We start from the raw sequence: 15,802 nt of genomic DNA, 5'->3' as shown, positions 1-15,802 counted from the left end.
GGAGCCAGGGATCCCAAAGACTGAGGGAGAGCTTGGATCAGGGAGCCAGGAATCCCAGGGAGAACTTGGATCAGTGATCCCAGGGATCTCAGGGACTGAGGGAGAGCTTGGATCAGGGATCCAGGGATCCCAGGGACTGAGGGAGAGCTTGGATCAGTGATCCCAGGGACTGAGGGAGAGCTTGGATCAGTGATCCCAGGGACTGAGGGAGAGCTTGGATCAGTGATCCCAGGGACTGAGGGAGAGCTTGGATCAGTGATCCCAGGGACTGAGGGAGAGCTTGGATCAGGGAACCAGGGAGAGCTTGGATCAGGGATCCCAGGAACCCAGGGAGAACTTGGATCAGGGAGCCAGGGATCCCAGAGACTGAGGGAGAGCTTGGATCAGGAAGCCAGGAATCCCAGGGAGAACTTGGATCAGTGATCCCAGGGATCCCAGGGAGAGCTTGGATCAGGGACCCAGGGATCCCAGGGACTGAGGGAGAGCTTGGATCAGGAACTCAGGGAGAGCTTGGATCAGGGATCCAGGGATCTCAGGAACCCAGGGAGAGCTTGACTCAGGGATCCCAGGGACCCAGGGAGAGCTTGGATCAGGGACCCAGGGATCCCAAAGACTGAGGGAGAGCTTGGATCAGGGAGCCAGGGATCAAGGGAGAACTGGGATCTGGGACCCAGGGATCCCAGGGACTGAGAGAAAACTGGGATCTGGGCCTAGGGATCCCAGGGACTGAGGGAGAGCTCAGATATCAGGGATCCAGGGATCCCAGGGACTGAGGGAGAGCTCAGATATCAGGGGTCCAGGGATCCCAGGGACTGAGGGAGAGCTCAGATATCAGAGATCCCATGGACTGAGGGAGAGCTCAGTCTCTATCCCACAGGAATATCCTGTGGGATACTCCTCAGTGACAGCAATACTTCCCATTCACTTTAACCAAAAATCTGAATTTTTTAATAATATAGAATTGCAAGAACAAACTTTGTGAGTTATGTTGGAGTTTTTTAGTGGTTTTGCAGCCACTGCAACCCCCTCCAAAGGTTACATGCTTTGTTCAAGGTGTCTCTGCTAGAAGTTACCAGAGGAATTTTTTTCCTTAAAAATTCCCCCCCCAAAACGTTCCTGTTAATCCCACTGATTGTTAAGTGGATTTATGGCCAAAAAAAACCAACATGAAAAAAATTTCCCATATAAGAATTTTGCCTTTCAAAATGCTGAAAAAGAACTGTGAACTTTTTTGGCTCCTTTCTGACGTCTCACCAGACGTTTCTCGTTTTGTTTTTCCGTGTTCTTTGAAATCATTTTCGCTGTGCTTGGAGATTTCCCTCACCCTCAGATGAGAGAGGAGCTCTCCAGGGCACTTGCCTTCAGCTTTCAGAGGCTCCCTGTTTGATGCTAAAGCCACGTTCTCGGAATCCTGGCAACTTGCTCAGATCAAAGCTGGTGTTTGGAAGGGTTTGCTTAGTTATGTGTTTATTATTTAAATATCTGCTCAAACTTCCAAGCTCTTTGTTTGGAGATGGAGGTGGATTGGGAAAAGCAGAGGCACTGTGAGGGCACCACAGACCCTGGCTGAGGGGTAGCAGAGCACACAGAGGAATCAAAGGAAGAGGGAATATTGTGGATACTCAGCAGACACAGGGCTGAGGAGTTCAATTCCCAAGGCAAATTGAGGTGAATTTTTCAATCCACTGAACAGAGAAGGTTAAAGTTTCCTTCCAAAGTTCTTTTCAGGATCTCAGGCCATGGGAAAGGGGTGTAACTCTCTGAAGGTTGCCCAGCAAGGCTGTTCCAGTGCTGTTCAGTGACTCTACATCCCAGGGATTCCCAGAGCTGGAGGTGGTGGGTGCCAGGAGGTTTTCAGTTTGTGTGTGTTTGTGGTTGGAATCCCGGAATCATGGAGTGGGTTGGGTTGGAAGGGATTATAAAGCTCATCCAGTTCCACCAGGGACACCTTCCACTGTCCCAGGTTGTTCCAAGTCCTGTCCAGCCTGACCTTGGACACTCCCAGGGATGGGGCATCCATGGAATAACCTGTGCCAGGGCCTCACCACCCTCACAGGGAAGGATTTCTTCCTTAATATCCAACCTAAATTCCCCCTCTCTCAGTTTGTGCCCATTCCCCTTGTGCTGTCACCCCAGTTCCTGAGGAAGAGTCCTTGTCCAGCTTCCCTGGAGCCCCTTCAGACCCTGGAAGGTGCTGTGAGATCTCCACACAACCTTCTCTTCTCCAGCCTGAACAGTCCCAGCTTTCCCAGTCTCCATCCATAGGGGAGGGGCTCCAGTTCCCTTATTGACTCCTCTGGATCTGCTCCAGCAGTTCCATGTCCTTCTTGTGTTGGGGGCAGCAGAACTGGATGCAGGAGTTCCTCCTCTGAGCCCAGAGCCTTCCACTCCTGAGAGACTCCCCTGCCCTGCAGGGGTGTGTTGGGTGCTGTGTGTGCAGACTGCCCTTCCAAAATGGAACATCCATTTATTGGGATGTTCCCAGCGGGCTTTGGGAAGGTGACGGGCGTCGCAATTTGTACAGAATAAATAAATTTCAGATTTGTTTAGGTCAGAACTGGAAATAACTGCGGGTTTGAGCTGCTCCACGTGTGTCCCTGTGCAAACAGGAGACTGATTTGACTTGTTTTATTTCACTTCCCTTATTTTTCTGGCTGTCAGTGGTCTGCTGGGAGGAGAAGCTGTTGCTGCAGGGGCTGGGGGTGTCCTGGGACACGACCCTGCTCAGCTGCTGCTCAGCACCATGTGAGCTCCTCAAGTGCTCTCACACTATAAATAGCCCAGTGCATTGTTGTCAGTGGGGTTTTATTAACAAACAGCAACAGTATTTTTGGAGAATGTTTATAATTGGGGGGGGCAGAATAAATGGGTTGTATTTTGGGGCTGGCAGTGAGTTTGGGTTTCGTTAAAGTCAGAAAAGCTTCAATGTGTCTACTGGTTTAAAATTTTGCTTTAAGTATTAGTAATTTATTAATATTGCCAATATTTACATAATCCATCTATTGTAATATTTACAATATTTTATTATTGGATCTATTATTACTAATTTTATTTAAATTGATAGGTTGGTGAAGCTGTGCTCATACAGTTACCCTGTTGCTGGAGCAGGTATTAATCATCTCAACATCAAAAGATACCATGTTACTCAGAGAGATACTTTGTGCTCTGTTCCTAAAGACTTTTTTGTTGTTCTTTTGACTCCTAGGACCCTTCAAAGTCCTACAAGAAAGCTGGAGAAGTGGCACCGGTTGAGTTACACGCAGAAGAAGGTGTCCAAGTAGAAACAACCCCTTTATCCAAGAAAGTTTCCCCGTTGCACTCAGAAATGACGGATTACATGAAGTCATCTCCTCCCACCCTGATCAGCAGCCATAATTCCGATTTGAAGGACAGAACAGAAATCAACGGAGCAACAACTGTCACAGAGAAGCTGGCTCAGCTCATTGCAACCTGTCCTCCCTCCAAGTCTTCCAAAACAAAGCAGAAGAAGCCCGGGAACGGAAGCGCGTCCGGTTTGGTGAAAGACTCTGGGAAGAAGCCGCCAGGAACCATCAGTCCCAGTGGGATGGTTGGTAAAGATTTGGTAAAGAAGCTGCCGGGCTCTGGGATCGCCGTGGGGCTGGTGAACAAGGACTCAGGGAAGAAGCCATTGGGGATTGGCAGCACAGCCATACTGGTGAACAAGGACTCTGGGAAGAAGCCCCAAGGGATCGGCCCCTTGATTGGATTGGTGAGCAAGGACTCTGGCAAGAGGCCCCCAGGGATCAGCTCTCCCCCCGGGATGGTGCACAAGGACTCTGGGAAGAAGCAGCCGGTGACCAGCTCTGCAGTTGGATTGATCAGCAAAGATGTGGGGAGGAAACTTCCGGGGATCAGCACTCCAGCTGGATTGACTACCAAGGAACCTCTCAAGAAGCCAGTAGGGATCAACACTCCAGCAGGGCTGGTTAACAAGGACGCTGGGAAGAAGCTGTTGGGGGTAAATAGTCCTGCAGGTCTGCTCAACAAGGATTCTGGGAGGAAGATGCCGGGGACCGGGAACGCGACGGTTCTGAGTAACAAAGACTCTGGAAGGAAGACGCCGGGGATTGGCAGCCCGGTGGGACCAGTTAGCAAGGACTCTGGGAGGAAGATGCCAGGAATTAGCAGTCCAGTGGGATTGGTTAGCAAGGAGTGTGGGAAGAAGCCGGCAGGGATTGGCAGCCCGGCTGGTTTGGCCAGCAAGGACTCTGGGACGCTGAAGGCAGATTCCCTCACACCCACCTCGGAGCCCTTTAAGCTTCCTTGCAATTCCAACCTCAGCAGCCTGGAAAGCCACGAGCCCACGGATTTACTGAAGGAAAACCCTACCAGCAAACCCTTCGAGAAGCACGTCGTGAGGCAGAACAAGGAGAGCATCCTGGAGAAGTTTTCCATTCGGAAGGAGATCGCCGAGGTGGGCAAGGAGATGTTCAACGAGGGGATGTGTGTTCCCCAGGACGCCTTCTCCTCCAGCGAGAAGGGGGGTTACGAAGCATCCAAGCACGAGAAGCAGCCCCCAGTGTATTGCACTTCACCAGACTTCAGGACAGGAGGTGCCTCGGAGGTGTCGACAGCCAAGTCCCCGTTCAGTGCAGTGGGAGAGGGGAATCTCCCCTCCCCTTCCCCCACCGTGTCTGTCCCCACCCTTAGCAGGAGCCTCTCAGCATCCTCCTCCCAGCTGCCATCCAACTCATTGCACTTAAGCTCCACGGCAGAGCTCCTGGAAGGCATCTCTGATCCCGTGGGCAAGACTCCCTTTTCCTCTGACAGCATCCTGGGGCTGAGCAGGACCCTGAACCACCCCCTCGGCGCCGATTTCAAAGGTGCTGACAAAGATTTGAGCGATTCAAAGGCTTCTTACGTGGAGACTTCCAGAACCAGTCCTTCCACGGGGAAAAAGCCCATTCTGGCAGCTGAAACGAGCATCCACGCCACTGTCACTCCTTCCGTGGTCAGTTTTACCAGCTTGTTCAGCAGCAAGCAGTTCCTGAAGATCGGGGCGATCGCTGCATCCGATAAATCCTGCCAAGGAGCGAAGAACCTGAGCAGCACTCAGCAGTCGAAGCCTCTGAAGAAGAGAAAAGGAAGGAAGCCCCGATGGACTAAAGTGGTGTCGAGGAACACGTGTCGACCTCCAAAGGGTCTGGAGCTGGAAAGGTCGGAGCTTTTCAAGAACATTTCCTACAGCGCACTGTCGAGCAGCAATTTGGAGCAGGCCAAGTTCCTGAAGAACATCGGGTCGTCCTCGTTCGTGGAGCACGAGTTCGTCAAGCACCAGCTGCCGAAGCTGAACGAAGCCAGTGGCCAGTCCCTGGCACTGCTGGCTGAGACTGACAAACCAACCCAGAAGTTCTACAGCGCCCACAAACAACCCTCGAGCTTGTGTATGGCGGATGATTTCTTGCCTGACATGTACAAACCCAAAAGAGGAAGATCTAAACCCAAGGAGATGCCAGAGCTCGAAGGTCCCCCCAAAAGGACTCTAAAGATTCCGGCCTCAAAAGTCTTCTCAGTGCAGTCGAAAGAAGAGCAAGAGCCTCCCATTTTGCAGCCTGAGGTTGAAATTCCCTCCCTGAAGCAGAGCTTATCGGGACAACCTTTTCCTAAAAAGAGAGGGAGACCTAAAAGACAGATCAGGTCATCAATTAAAACGAAACCACCTATTCTGTCCGTGGCACCTTTTGTTGGAACAGAGAACTCGAGCAAGATGGGGCCTGAAAGTGAGCAGCATCGACCTGGGGAGTTCTTTGAGAGAAAGGACCAGCTCCGAGGGCCTGAAGAGGTCCAAAGCCCCAGTATTTGCAGCATGAGTGATTTGGAAGTAGACTCAGACAGAAAAGTTGCCAAGAGAAATAACGGACAGTTAATGAAAACAATTATTCGAAAAATAAATAAAATGAAAACTCTGAAGCGAAAGAAACTCCTGAATCAGATCCTGTCCAGTACAGTGGAACCAAATACCAAAGGGAAGATGCAATCCAAGCTCCACAACACGGTGTCGACTCTCGCCGCCACGTTCGGCTCGAAGCTGGGCCAGCAAATCAACGTCAGCAAGAAAGGAACGATTTACATAGGAAAGAGGAGAGGGAGGAAGCCCAAAGCCGTCCTGAACGGCCTCTTGGCCAGCAGCGCCGCCAGCCTGACCGTGCTGGAGAAGTCTGCCCAGCAAGCTCCCGGTACGTCCCTGGGCCAGGTCCTGCCCCACCTGCTGCCTCCCGCGGGGAACCCCTCGGAGGTGCTCCCGTCTCCGGTTTGCTCCCAGTCGTCGGCCGTGAGCGGGGGGCAGAGCCCGGTGAGCAGCGACGCGGGGTTCATCGAGCCCAGCCCCGTGCCCTACCTGCACCTCCACTCGCGGCAGGGCGGCGTGGTGCAGACCCTGGCCATGAAGAAGGCGGCCAAGGGCAGGAGGAGGCTGTCGCCGCCCACGCTGCTGCCCAACTCGCCCTCCCACCTGAGCGAGCTGACCTCGCTCAAAGAGGCCACGCCGTCCCCCGTGAGCGAGTCCCACAGCGACGAGACCATCCCCAGCGACAGCGGCATCGGGACGGACAACAACAGCACCTCGGACCGGGCGGAGAAGTTCTGCGGGCAGAAGAAGAAGAGGCACTCCTTCGACCACGTGTCCCTGCTCCCACCCGAGACCTCCACCGTGCTCGGCAACCTGAAGGAGAAGCACAAGCACAAGTGCAAGCGCCGCAGCCACGATTACCTCAGCTACGACAAGATGAAGAGGCAGAAGAGGAAAAGGAAAAAGAAGTACCCCCAGCTCCGGGGGAGGCAGGACCCCGATTTCCTCGCCGAGTTGGAGGAGTTAATCAGCCGGTTAAGTGAAATTCGGATAACCCACCGGAGTCACCATTTTATACCCCGGGATTTGCTGCCCACCATTTTTAGAATAAACTTCAACAGTTTCTACACCCACCCTACTTTTCCTTTAGATCCTTTGCACTACATTAGGAAACCTGATTTAAAGAAAAAGAGAGGCAGGCCTCCAAAAATGCGGGAAGCTATGGCAGAAATGCCCTTCATGCATAGCCTCAGCTTTCCCCTCTCCAGCACCGGGTTCTACCCCTCCTATGGCATGCCTTACTCCCCGTCCCCCCTGGCAGCTGCTCCCATAGGATTAGGTTATTATGGAAGGTACCCTCCGACTCTTTACCCTCCTCCACCCTCCCCTTCTTTCACCACCCCCCTGCCGCCACCTTCCTACATGCATACAGGCCACTTGCTTCTCAACCCCACCAAATACCACAAGAAGAAGCATAAACTCTTGCGCCAGGAAGCTTTCCTCACCACGAGCAGGACCCCCCTGCTGTCCATGAGCACCTACCCCAGCGTTCCACCCGAGATGGCCTACGGCTGGATGCTGGAGCACAAGCACAGGCACCGCCACAAGCACCGGGAGCACCGTTCCTCGGAGCAGCCGCAGGTTTCCATGGACACTATCACGGCCAACAGCTCCTCCAGAACGGTTCTGGAGTCCTTGAAGCGCTACAGGTTTGGGAAGGAGGCCGTGGGAGAGAGGTACAAACACAAGGAGAAGCACAGGTGCCACATGTCGTGCCCGCACCTGTCGCCTTCCAAGGGTTTGCTGAGCAGAGACGAGCAGTGGGTCAGGAGGGAGCCTTCGGAGTCGAGTTCCTTGGCGCTGGGCCTGCAGACCCCGCTGCAGATCGACTGCTCCGAGAGCTCCCCGGCCCTGTCCCTGGGGGGGTTCCCCCCCGGCTCGGAGCCCGCCGGCACCGAGGAGCACACGAACCTTTTCACAAGTGCAATAGGCAGCTGCCGAGCGCCCGGCCCCGCCGGCCCCGCCGCGCGCAAGAAGCTGCCCGAGAGCCCCGGGCTGTTCAGCGCCCAGGACGCGCCGCTGCCCCGGCCCCTGCGCAAGGAGCCCTCCCTGGAGAAGGCCCTGCAGCCCCTCTCAGGTAAGGGAGCCCCGGGCCTGCTCTCCTGGGTTCTGTCACACCAAACACGGGGGCAGGTGGAGCTCTGGCTCTGCAGGGATCCCTCTCAGGTAAGGGAGCCCCGGACCTGCTCTCCTGGGTTCTGTCACACCAAACGTCGGGCAGGTGGAGCTCTGGCTCTGCGGGGATCCCTCTCAGGTAAGGGAGCCCCGGGCCTGCTCTCCTGGGTTCTGTCACACCAAGCACGGGGGCAGGTGGAGCTTTGGCTCTGCAGGGATCCCTCTCAGGTAAGGGAGCCCCGGGCCTGCTCTCCTGGGTTCTGTCACACCAAGCACGGGGGCAGGTGGAGCTTTGGCTCTGCGGGGATCTGTGGGGGGTTCCTGCTCGCAGCAGGACAGGCTGGTGTGGGATCTCCCCCAGAGCCACCCGGGGCACCCTGTGTGTGTGTCCCTCTTCCCAGCAGAGTCCTCTTGCTTCCTGGCCCTCGGGCTGAGGATGCTTTCTCATGGAAAGCTCTTTGCTTTTTCCGTAATATTTTAACTTCCTGGAGAAAGGAGGTGAAATTTCTCGTGATTTTTTGATACTTCCAAAGCCCTGTTTCTGCTTGGTTTGGAGCTTGGTGGGTTTGGTTTAGACCAGCTGTTGGTGCTACTGTTGTAGCATTTCCATCTGAGAAAATGTTTCCTCTTCCTTTTGGTAACTCTGTTTTAGTTACTTTGATAATCTGCTGCAACAGAGCTTTGGAGCTCCTGGGGATGATCCTGGGGATGCCTGAGACCAAACCTTGAAATTTTGGATTTATTCATGGTTGGGAAATGCTTCAAGCAAAACTGAGACAGGAGCAGAGTGTGTGTGGTCAAGAGCAGCAGTGCTGCTGTCAGAGGGCACCTCCCCTCAAAACCCTGAACTTTGCATAATATTAGAGGGGGGGAAAATCTCATGTGAAATGTAGGACTTCAGGAAACTATTCCTGCTTTCCCTGCTGGCCTGAGTGTCACTCAGTGCTGCACTTGCTTAGTACAGATGTTTTTGGGAATAATTTTCACACTTTATCCTAATTACCATGGATGTGTCAGCCAGGCCATGGAACAGATAACCTGGGAAGGACAAGTGTGGCCTGTGCTCCTGCCTGTTTCTGATGTCTGAAGGAAGTCTGAGCTGCTTCTCCCTCCCCTCCTTGCCTGTATTCTCCCTCGAAATTTAAATCACTGTCCAAACCCACTTGTGACTGATGTTCCACAGACCAGGAACCAGCTGCCAGCACTGAATCATCCCTCCTCACATTCCTGACTCTCCTCTTGCTCCTTCCCTTGCAATGCTCCCACTTGAATGCCTCCTGCCCACCTGTGTGTGGAGGGGGTTTTTCTCTTGGTTTTATTTTGGCTTTTTGAGGGGTTTATGTTTTGTTTTAAGGGATGCAGCTGCATCTTGGACAAGTTCATTTTGCTTTGTGCTGTTTCCTGGCACTGAAGCTCCTCGAGGTGGTGGGGGGAGTGTGGAGAAGGCAACAGAGACATGAGAGGATGGAAGGAGAAATTCCAAGTACTGGGTCACCAAAAGGGTTAAATTTGGCTCCAAGGAGTGGATTGTTTGTGGGAGCTTGTGCAGTTCTGGGAATTTCCTGAGGATTTCCATTGGGGTGAATGGTCTGACTCGGGTTTGTGTGAGGAAGGACCCAAGGAAGAGGAGAGCAGAGATGCTTTTTGGTGAAGGCTCTGCCCACTCCCTGTCCCAGGATGTCTGACATTCCTCAGGTGCCAGGTATCACTTCCAACCAGTGCATTCCCACCCTGGAATCCAGCTGGCTTTGCTGTGAGGCTGGTGTCTGGCTCATTCCCAAGGATTTCCCAACGTGCAGGCTTGGAAAACTTAAACCACCTCTGGTGAAAAGCCCCAGGAAAGAGAAAGGCTGGGTTTGGGGTGTTTGTTTTGAGCCAAGGTGCTGAGTGGTGATCCTGAATCCATGACTGTGGAAGATAAAAGGAAAGGCACAGATGGAGGAAAAACCCGTGGTGCATCCCAGATTGTTATTTATAGAACCAGCTGCAGGTGCACAGGGGGGAGATGCTGGATCAGAGCCCTGGAACGGGCAGACAGGGATCCCATCGGGGAGCCCTTCCCGAGCAGGTCTGTGGGATCCACAGAGGAGATTCATGGTGCTTTATTTCAGAGTATCCCACATGAAAACCTGCCTCATCTCCAGAGCCTTTTGAACATCAGCCTGGCCTGGCTGGATGAGCACATTCTTTTTATGATGTTGACTGATGCCAGATGTCCTCAGATGGGCCGTGTTAGAGATGAGTCGGGTCAGTTGTTTGGGCAATCAGCAGAGGTTGGAGTGTCCTGGGAGGTGAAGTGCAGGGGGAAGTTTCCACCTAAGGGCTGTTGTGTGGCCCTGGCACAACCACACGGACACAGATCACCAGGCTCTGCCCTTTTGTAGGACACTGTTCATCCCAAGTTCCCAGTTGAACTTCTGCAGCTGCACACCAGGAGTTGTTTCAGCCGAGTGATGGTGTGTTGTGAGCTGGCCCTGGTTGTGCCCCTTCTGATTCCTGGGGCCTCGGTGTGCCCCGGTGTGCCCCTCATGATTCCCATGACCTCAGTGTGCCCTGGTGTGCCCCTCATGATTCCTGTGACTTTGGTGTGTGCCCTGCTGTGCCCCTTTGGGGCCTCAGTGTGTGCTCTGGTGTGCCCCTCATGATTCCCATGACCTTGGTGTGTGCCCTGATGTGCCCCTCATGATTCCAGTGGCCTTGCCTGTGCCCTGGTGTGCCCCTCATGATTCCCATGACCTCGGTGTGCCCTGATGTGCCCCTCATGATTCCCATGACCTCGGTGTGCCCTGATGTGCCCCTCATGATTCCCATGACCTCAGTGTGCCCTGGTGTGCCCCTCATGATTCCAGTGGCCTTGGTGTTCCCTGGTGTCCCCCTCATGATTCCTGTGGCCTCAGTGTGTTCTCTGGTGTGCCCCTCATGATTCCAGTGGCCTTGCCTGTGCCCTGGTGTGCCCCTCATGATTCCTGTGGCCTCGGTGTGTTTTCTGGTGTGCCCCTCATGATTCCCATGACCTTGATGTGCCCCTCCTGATTCTCGTGGCCTTGGTGTGTGCCCTGGTGTGCCCCTCATGTTTCCAGTGGCCTTGCCTGTGCCCTGGTGTGCCCCTCATGATTCCTGTGGCCTCAGTGTGTTTTCTGGTGTGCCCCTCATGATTCCCATGACCTTGATGTGCCCCTCCTGATTCTCGTGGCCTTGGTGTGCCCTGGTGTGCCCCTCATGATTCCAGTGGCCTTGCCTGTGCCCTGGTGTGCCCCTCCTGATTCCAGTGTGTGCCACTCACACTCCTGGCAGGAAAGGGCGAGGGCAGTGGGATGAGCAGTGTGCTGGGGATGGTGCAGGTGAACGGGCTGTGTGGCTTCATCCATCCCCCCTGCAGACACCAGGACTGAGGGGAGACATCCCGGGCTGGGGCAGGTACAGGTGCCCTTGGGGCAGTTCCCGTGGGATAACCAGCACCGTCAGGAACCGTCGGGATTGGACACGACCCTGTGGGGTCTCGGGGTGAACCCGGCCGGCCCAGGTGGTGCTGGGTCCCTGTCCTGAGGGGCCCCAGTGGTCCCTGTCCCGGTGGTCCCTGTCCTGAGGGGTCCCAGTGGTCCCTGTCCCGGTGGTCCCTGTCCTGAGGGGTCCTGGTGGTCCCAGTTCTGGTGGTCCCTGTTCTGGGAGGTCCCAGTGTCCCTGTTCCAAGGGATCCCAGTGGTCCCTGTCTTGGGGGATCCTGGTGGTCCCTGTCCCGATGGTCCCTGTTCCAGGAGGTCCTGATGGTCCCTGTCCCGAGGGATCTCAGTGTCCCTGTCCCGGAGGGTCCTGGTGTCCTTGTCCCTGTGGTCCCTGTCCCGAGGGGGTTCCAATGTCCCTGTCCTGGGGGATCCTGGTGTCCCTGTCCTGGTGTCCCTGTCCCAAGGGATCCCGGTGGTCCCTGTCCCGGGGGGTCCCGGTGTCCCTGTCCCAGTGTCCCTGTCCTGCTGTCCCTTGCCCCAGAGGGTCCCGGTATCCTTGTCCCGGTGTCCCTATTCTGGTGTCCCTGTCCCTGTGTCTCTGTCCCAAGGGATCCTGGTATTCCTGTCCCGGTATCCCTGTCCCGGTGTCCCTGTCCCAAGGGATCCCGGTGTCCCTGTCCCAGTGTCCCTGTCCCGGTGTCCCTGTCCCGCTGTCCCTATCCCGGTGTCCCTATCCCGGTGTCCCTGTCCCAAGGGATCCCGGTGTCCCTATCCCACTGTCCCGGTGTCCCTGTCCCGGTGTCCCTATCCCGATTTCTCATTCCCGTTCCCATTCCCATTCCCGTTCCCATTCCCATTCCCGTTCCCATTCCCGTTCCCATTCCCATTCCCGTTCCCATCCCCATTCCCATTCCCGTTCCCATTCCCGTTCCCATTCCCATCCCCATTCCCGTTCCCATTCCCGTTCCCATTCCCATTCCCATTCCCATCCCCATTCCCATTCCCGTTCCCATTCCCGTTCCCGTTCCCATTCCCGTTCCCGTTCCCTCCCCCGGGACGGGCGGGAAGCAGCGCCCCCTGCCGGCCCCGCCGCTCCCGGGCGCGCCCCGCTCGGTGCGGGGGACACGGGGCGGGTCGGGGGGTCCGCGGGGACCGCGACATTCCCGGGCCGTGCCACCCCCGGGCTGTGCCACCCCCGGGCCGTGCCACCCCCGCAACCTCCAGAGCCTTCTCCCTCTTTTTATTCCCGGTTGGGAATTACAGCCCGGTCCTGCTCCGGGCACTTACTCCCGCTGTTTGATTTTCTTTAGTCCCGGCTCCCGGGGCACTTGTTTAGTCTGCCCTTTATGGAATCAGGGGATCCTGGAGTTCCTTAGGAGGGAAGTTCCCCCTGGGAGGATCCTGCTCGTGGTTTAAGCCCTGGCAGCCCAGCACCCTGCAGCCCCCCCAGCCTGGAGGGGTGGGCAGGGGCCTTGGAGTGAGGGGAAACTCGGGGGTTAAGAGCTCTTTAATAATTGAAATAAAGTAAATAATAATAATAATAATAATAATAATAATAACAACAGGAGCCTTGTGATGGTGCCCTTGTTGAGAAGGATTAATGGAACAGGAAACCATCCCTCTGCCCTGTCGAGGAGTTGGAATCCTTGGAAAAAAGTGCTGTCGTTCATTCCCTCCACCAATGGAGCCCCTCACCAGGAGCTGAGAGTGCCCAGGATCACAAAAATTCCAAACTTTGAGGCAAGAGAGGATCTCAAAGGAGATTTCCCCAGAGATTCTGGTGAATCAGCTTGGTGCATTCAGGGATTCTGCCATCGCTGCACACCCTCAGGGTCTCTCTTGGGGTGTTGAAGCCCATGGACATGGGCAGGGAATTTCAGGATTCCTTGCCCTTAAAGGAATTTCAGGGGAATCACAGGCCTTGAGTTTGGGCAGAACTTCAGTGTCCCCCTGTCTCCTTTTGGTGGAGTTTGGGAGGGAGGAGCTCGGAACCAAACAGGCAGCACTGAGCTCGTTCATCATGAGCCGTGTCCTGAAGGGGAACAACAAAACTCTGTCCTGCTGCATTTGATGACTCCTGGATGTTTGCAGGACCTGCACATTCCCCTCACGTGCTGCCACGTGCCCTTGTGCTTCCCCTGGGGTTTCATGCAAACCTCTGGATTTTTAATGTCTCGGCATTTTCATAATTGCAACACACGGGTTTCTTCCGTGGCATTTTAACAACTCCCCCAGCCTTTGCTTTCGAGAGTAATGGGGATTCTTTAAAGCTTAGGAAAACACAGCAAGTTACAGTAAGAAAATATTGATGTGTAAGAAGGGGGACAGGAATAGGTCTTTGCTCAAAGCTGCCCTGACCAGCCTTGTCCCCTCACCCTACAGCAGTCGTGGGGCTTTGTAGCTCTCTGAAAATGGGTTTAACTCAGATAATGGTAACTGTGCTTCCTGCTGCCCCATGGCATCATCCAGGGATTCAGCAAGTAACAGCAAGCCCTGTGCAGTCAGAACACAGAGGGAAACGTGTTTTGCAGGTGCCTCACATGCAGTGCTGGTTTGTGTGCAGATAATCATCATCCTCACTTGTTTAGGCCCTGGGGCTTTCACAGCTCTGCTGTGATGCACTGACACAGGAATATTTGGGGTTTTTACGTGAAACAGGAATATTTGGGGGTTTTATGTGATGGGATCTTGAGGAGGAAAAGCAGCAATAACAAGGGACAAATCTAAAGAATTTTCAAATCTAAAAAATTTTAAAAGCATCGCGAGCTGGGTTTTGGAGAGCACCTCCAGCAGGTCAAGGGGGAATGTTATTCCCACTGCTCTGCCCTGGAGAGGCCACATCTGGAATGGCTCTGGAATCCCCAGTCCAAGAGAGGCGTGGAAATACTGCAGTGAGTCTGGTGGAGAGCCACAGAGACAACCAGGGGACTGGAGCCTGTGTCATCCAGGAAGGCTGGGAGAGCTGGGATAGATTATCAGAGAGCTGTGAGAGCTGGGATTGGTCATCAGAGAGCTAGGAGAGCTGGGATCATTTCTCCAGAGAGGCTGGGAGAGCTGGGATCATTTCTCCAGAGAGGCTGGGAGAGCTGGGATCATTTATCCAGAGAGGCTGGGAGAGCTGGGATCATTCATTGAGAGAGGCTGGGAGAGTTGGGATCATTTATCCAGAGAGGCTGGGAGAGCTGGGATTCATCATCAGAGAGCTGAGATCATTTATCCAGAGAGCTGGGAGAGCTGGGATCATTCATCCAGAGAGGTTGGGAGAGTTGGGATCATTCATCCAGAGAGCTGGGAGAGCTGGGATCATTTATTCAGAGAGCTGGGAGAGTTGGGATCATTTATCTAGGGACCTGGGAGAGCTGGGATCATTTATCCAGAGAGCTGGGAGAGCTGAGATTTGAGGCTGGGAGAGCTGGGATCATTCATCCAGAGAGGCTGGGAGAGCTGGGATCATTTATCCAGAGAGCTGGGAGAGCTGAGATTTGAGGCTGGGAGAGCTGGGATCGGCCAGCCTGGAACAGAGGATGCAGAGGGAGCTCTTCCCAGTGTGTCCATGTGCTGGATGGGAGGGAACTAAGAAGAAGGAGCCACACTGGTGCTGGTGGTGCCCAGTGGCAGGAGAGGGGTGCAGGGAACGGGATGGAGTTCAGGGAATTCTGTTGGCACAGAAGAGAACAGTGTTCACAGTGAGGGTGAGGGTTGTGGAATCACTTGGAGATGTGGGAAACCCCACGTGGTGGCCCTGAGCAACCTGCTCTAGCTGACCCTGCTTTGAGCAGAGTGGTTGGCATAGATAATCCACAGGGTTCCTTTCCAAACTCTTCCCTGAAAATCAAGGAATGAAGCCATGGGGTTCATTTGAAAGTAGGGGTATGAGGGTTTTCTCTTTTCTTTCCTGTAAAAACCCATGCTGAAGTTATTACCTGGTTTTACTCATGGCTTGTTCACTGCCCTGCCTGTGAGGAATTCCTTCTTGGTGTCCCTTTTCCACCCTTCCCCTGGGTTCAGCAGGCACAGAAGTGTTCCCAAAGCCAAACCAGAGCCAGCTGGAATACTGAACATTGGGTTGGTGCTGCCAGAGTGAGCTGATGGTTCCTGTGCTCTGTCCCTCAGGCACTTTGCCAGCCCAGGACAAGCCCTCGCAGAGGCCGGCGGAGAGCACAAACTGCAGCCCCTCCAGGAAGAGATCCACGTCGGAGAGCACGTCCCCTCCAGGCAAGTCGTGCTCAGGGCCTTGGTCTGGGAGCAGTGCTGGGCTCAGACCTCACTGGGACCGGCACAGCATCACTGTCAGGACTTCAGCTCGTGGGGAGGACGGGGTTTTCCACTGGTATTTTGGGATCCAAGTGCTGTGGATTGGGTGTAGAACAGGGAG

General features: G+C 54.6%; 1 protein-coding gene across 1 annotated transcript in view; it reads left to right on the top strand.

The window, feature by feature from the left end:
* The window catches only part of ASH1L (ASH1 like histone lysine methyltransferase), a 65,281-nt gene that overhangs the window by 12,051 nt on the left and 37,428 nt on the right, over positions 1-15,802 (top strand). Inside the window, exons 3-4 of the mRNA XM_051773333.1 lie at positions 3,206-7,946; positions 15,541-15,642. Coding sequence (XP_051629293.1) covers positions 3,206-7,946; positions 15,541-15,642 — 4,843 coding nt within the window. The remainder of the gene's footprint in view (positions 1-3,205; positions 7,947-15,540; positions 15,643-15,802) is intronic.

Source organism: Manacus candei, unplaced genomic scaffold (assembly GCF_025592945.1).
Source record: "Manacus candei isolate 608988 ecotype Guabito, Panama unplaced genomic scaffold, ASM2559294v1 h1tg000166l, whole genome shotgun sequence".
In the NCBI taxonomy this organism is placed as follows: Eukaryota; Metazoa; Chordata; class Aves; order Passeriformes; family Pipridae; genus Manacus; species Manacus candei.
Note: the sequence above shows the minus strand (reverse complement) of the source record. Positions and strands in the feature narration are given on the sequence as shown.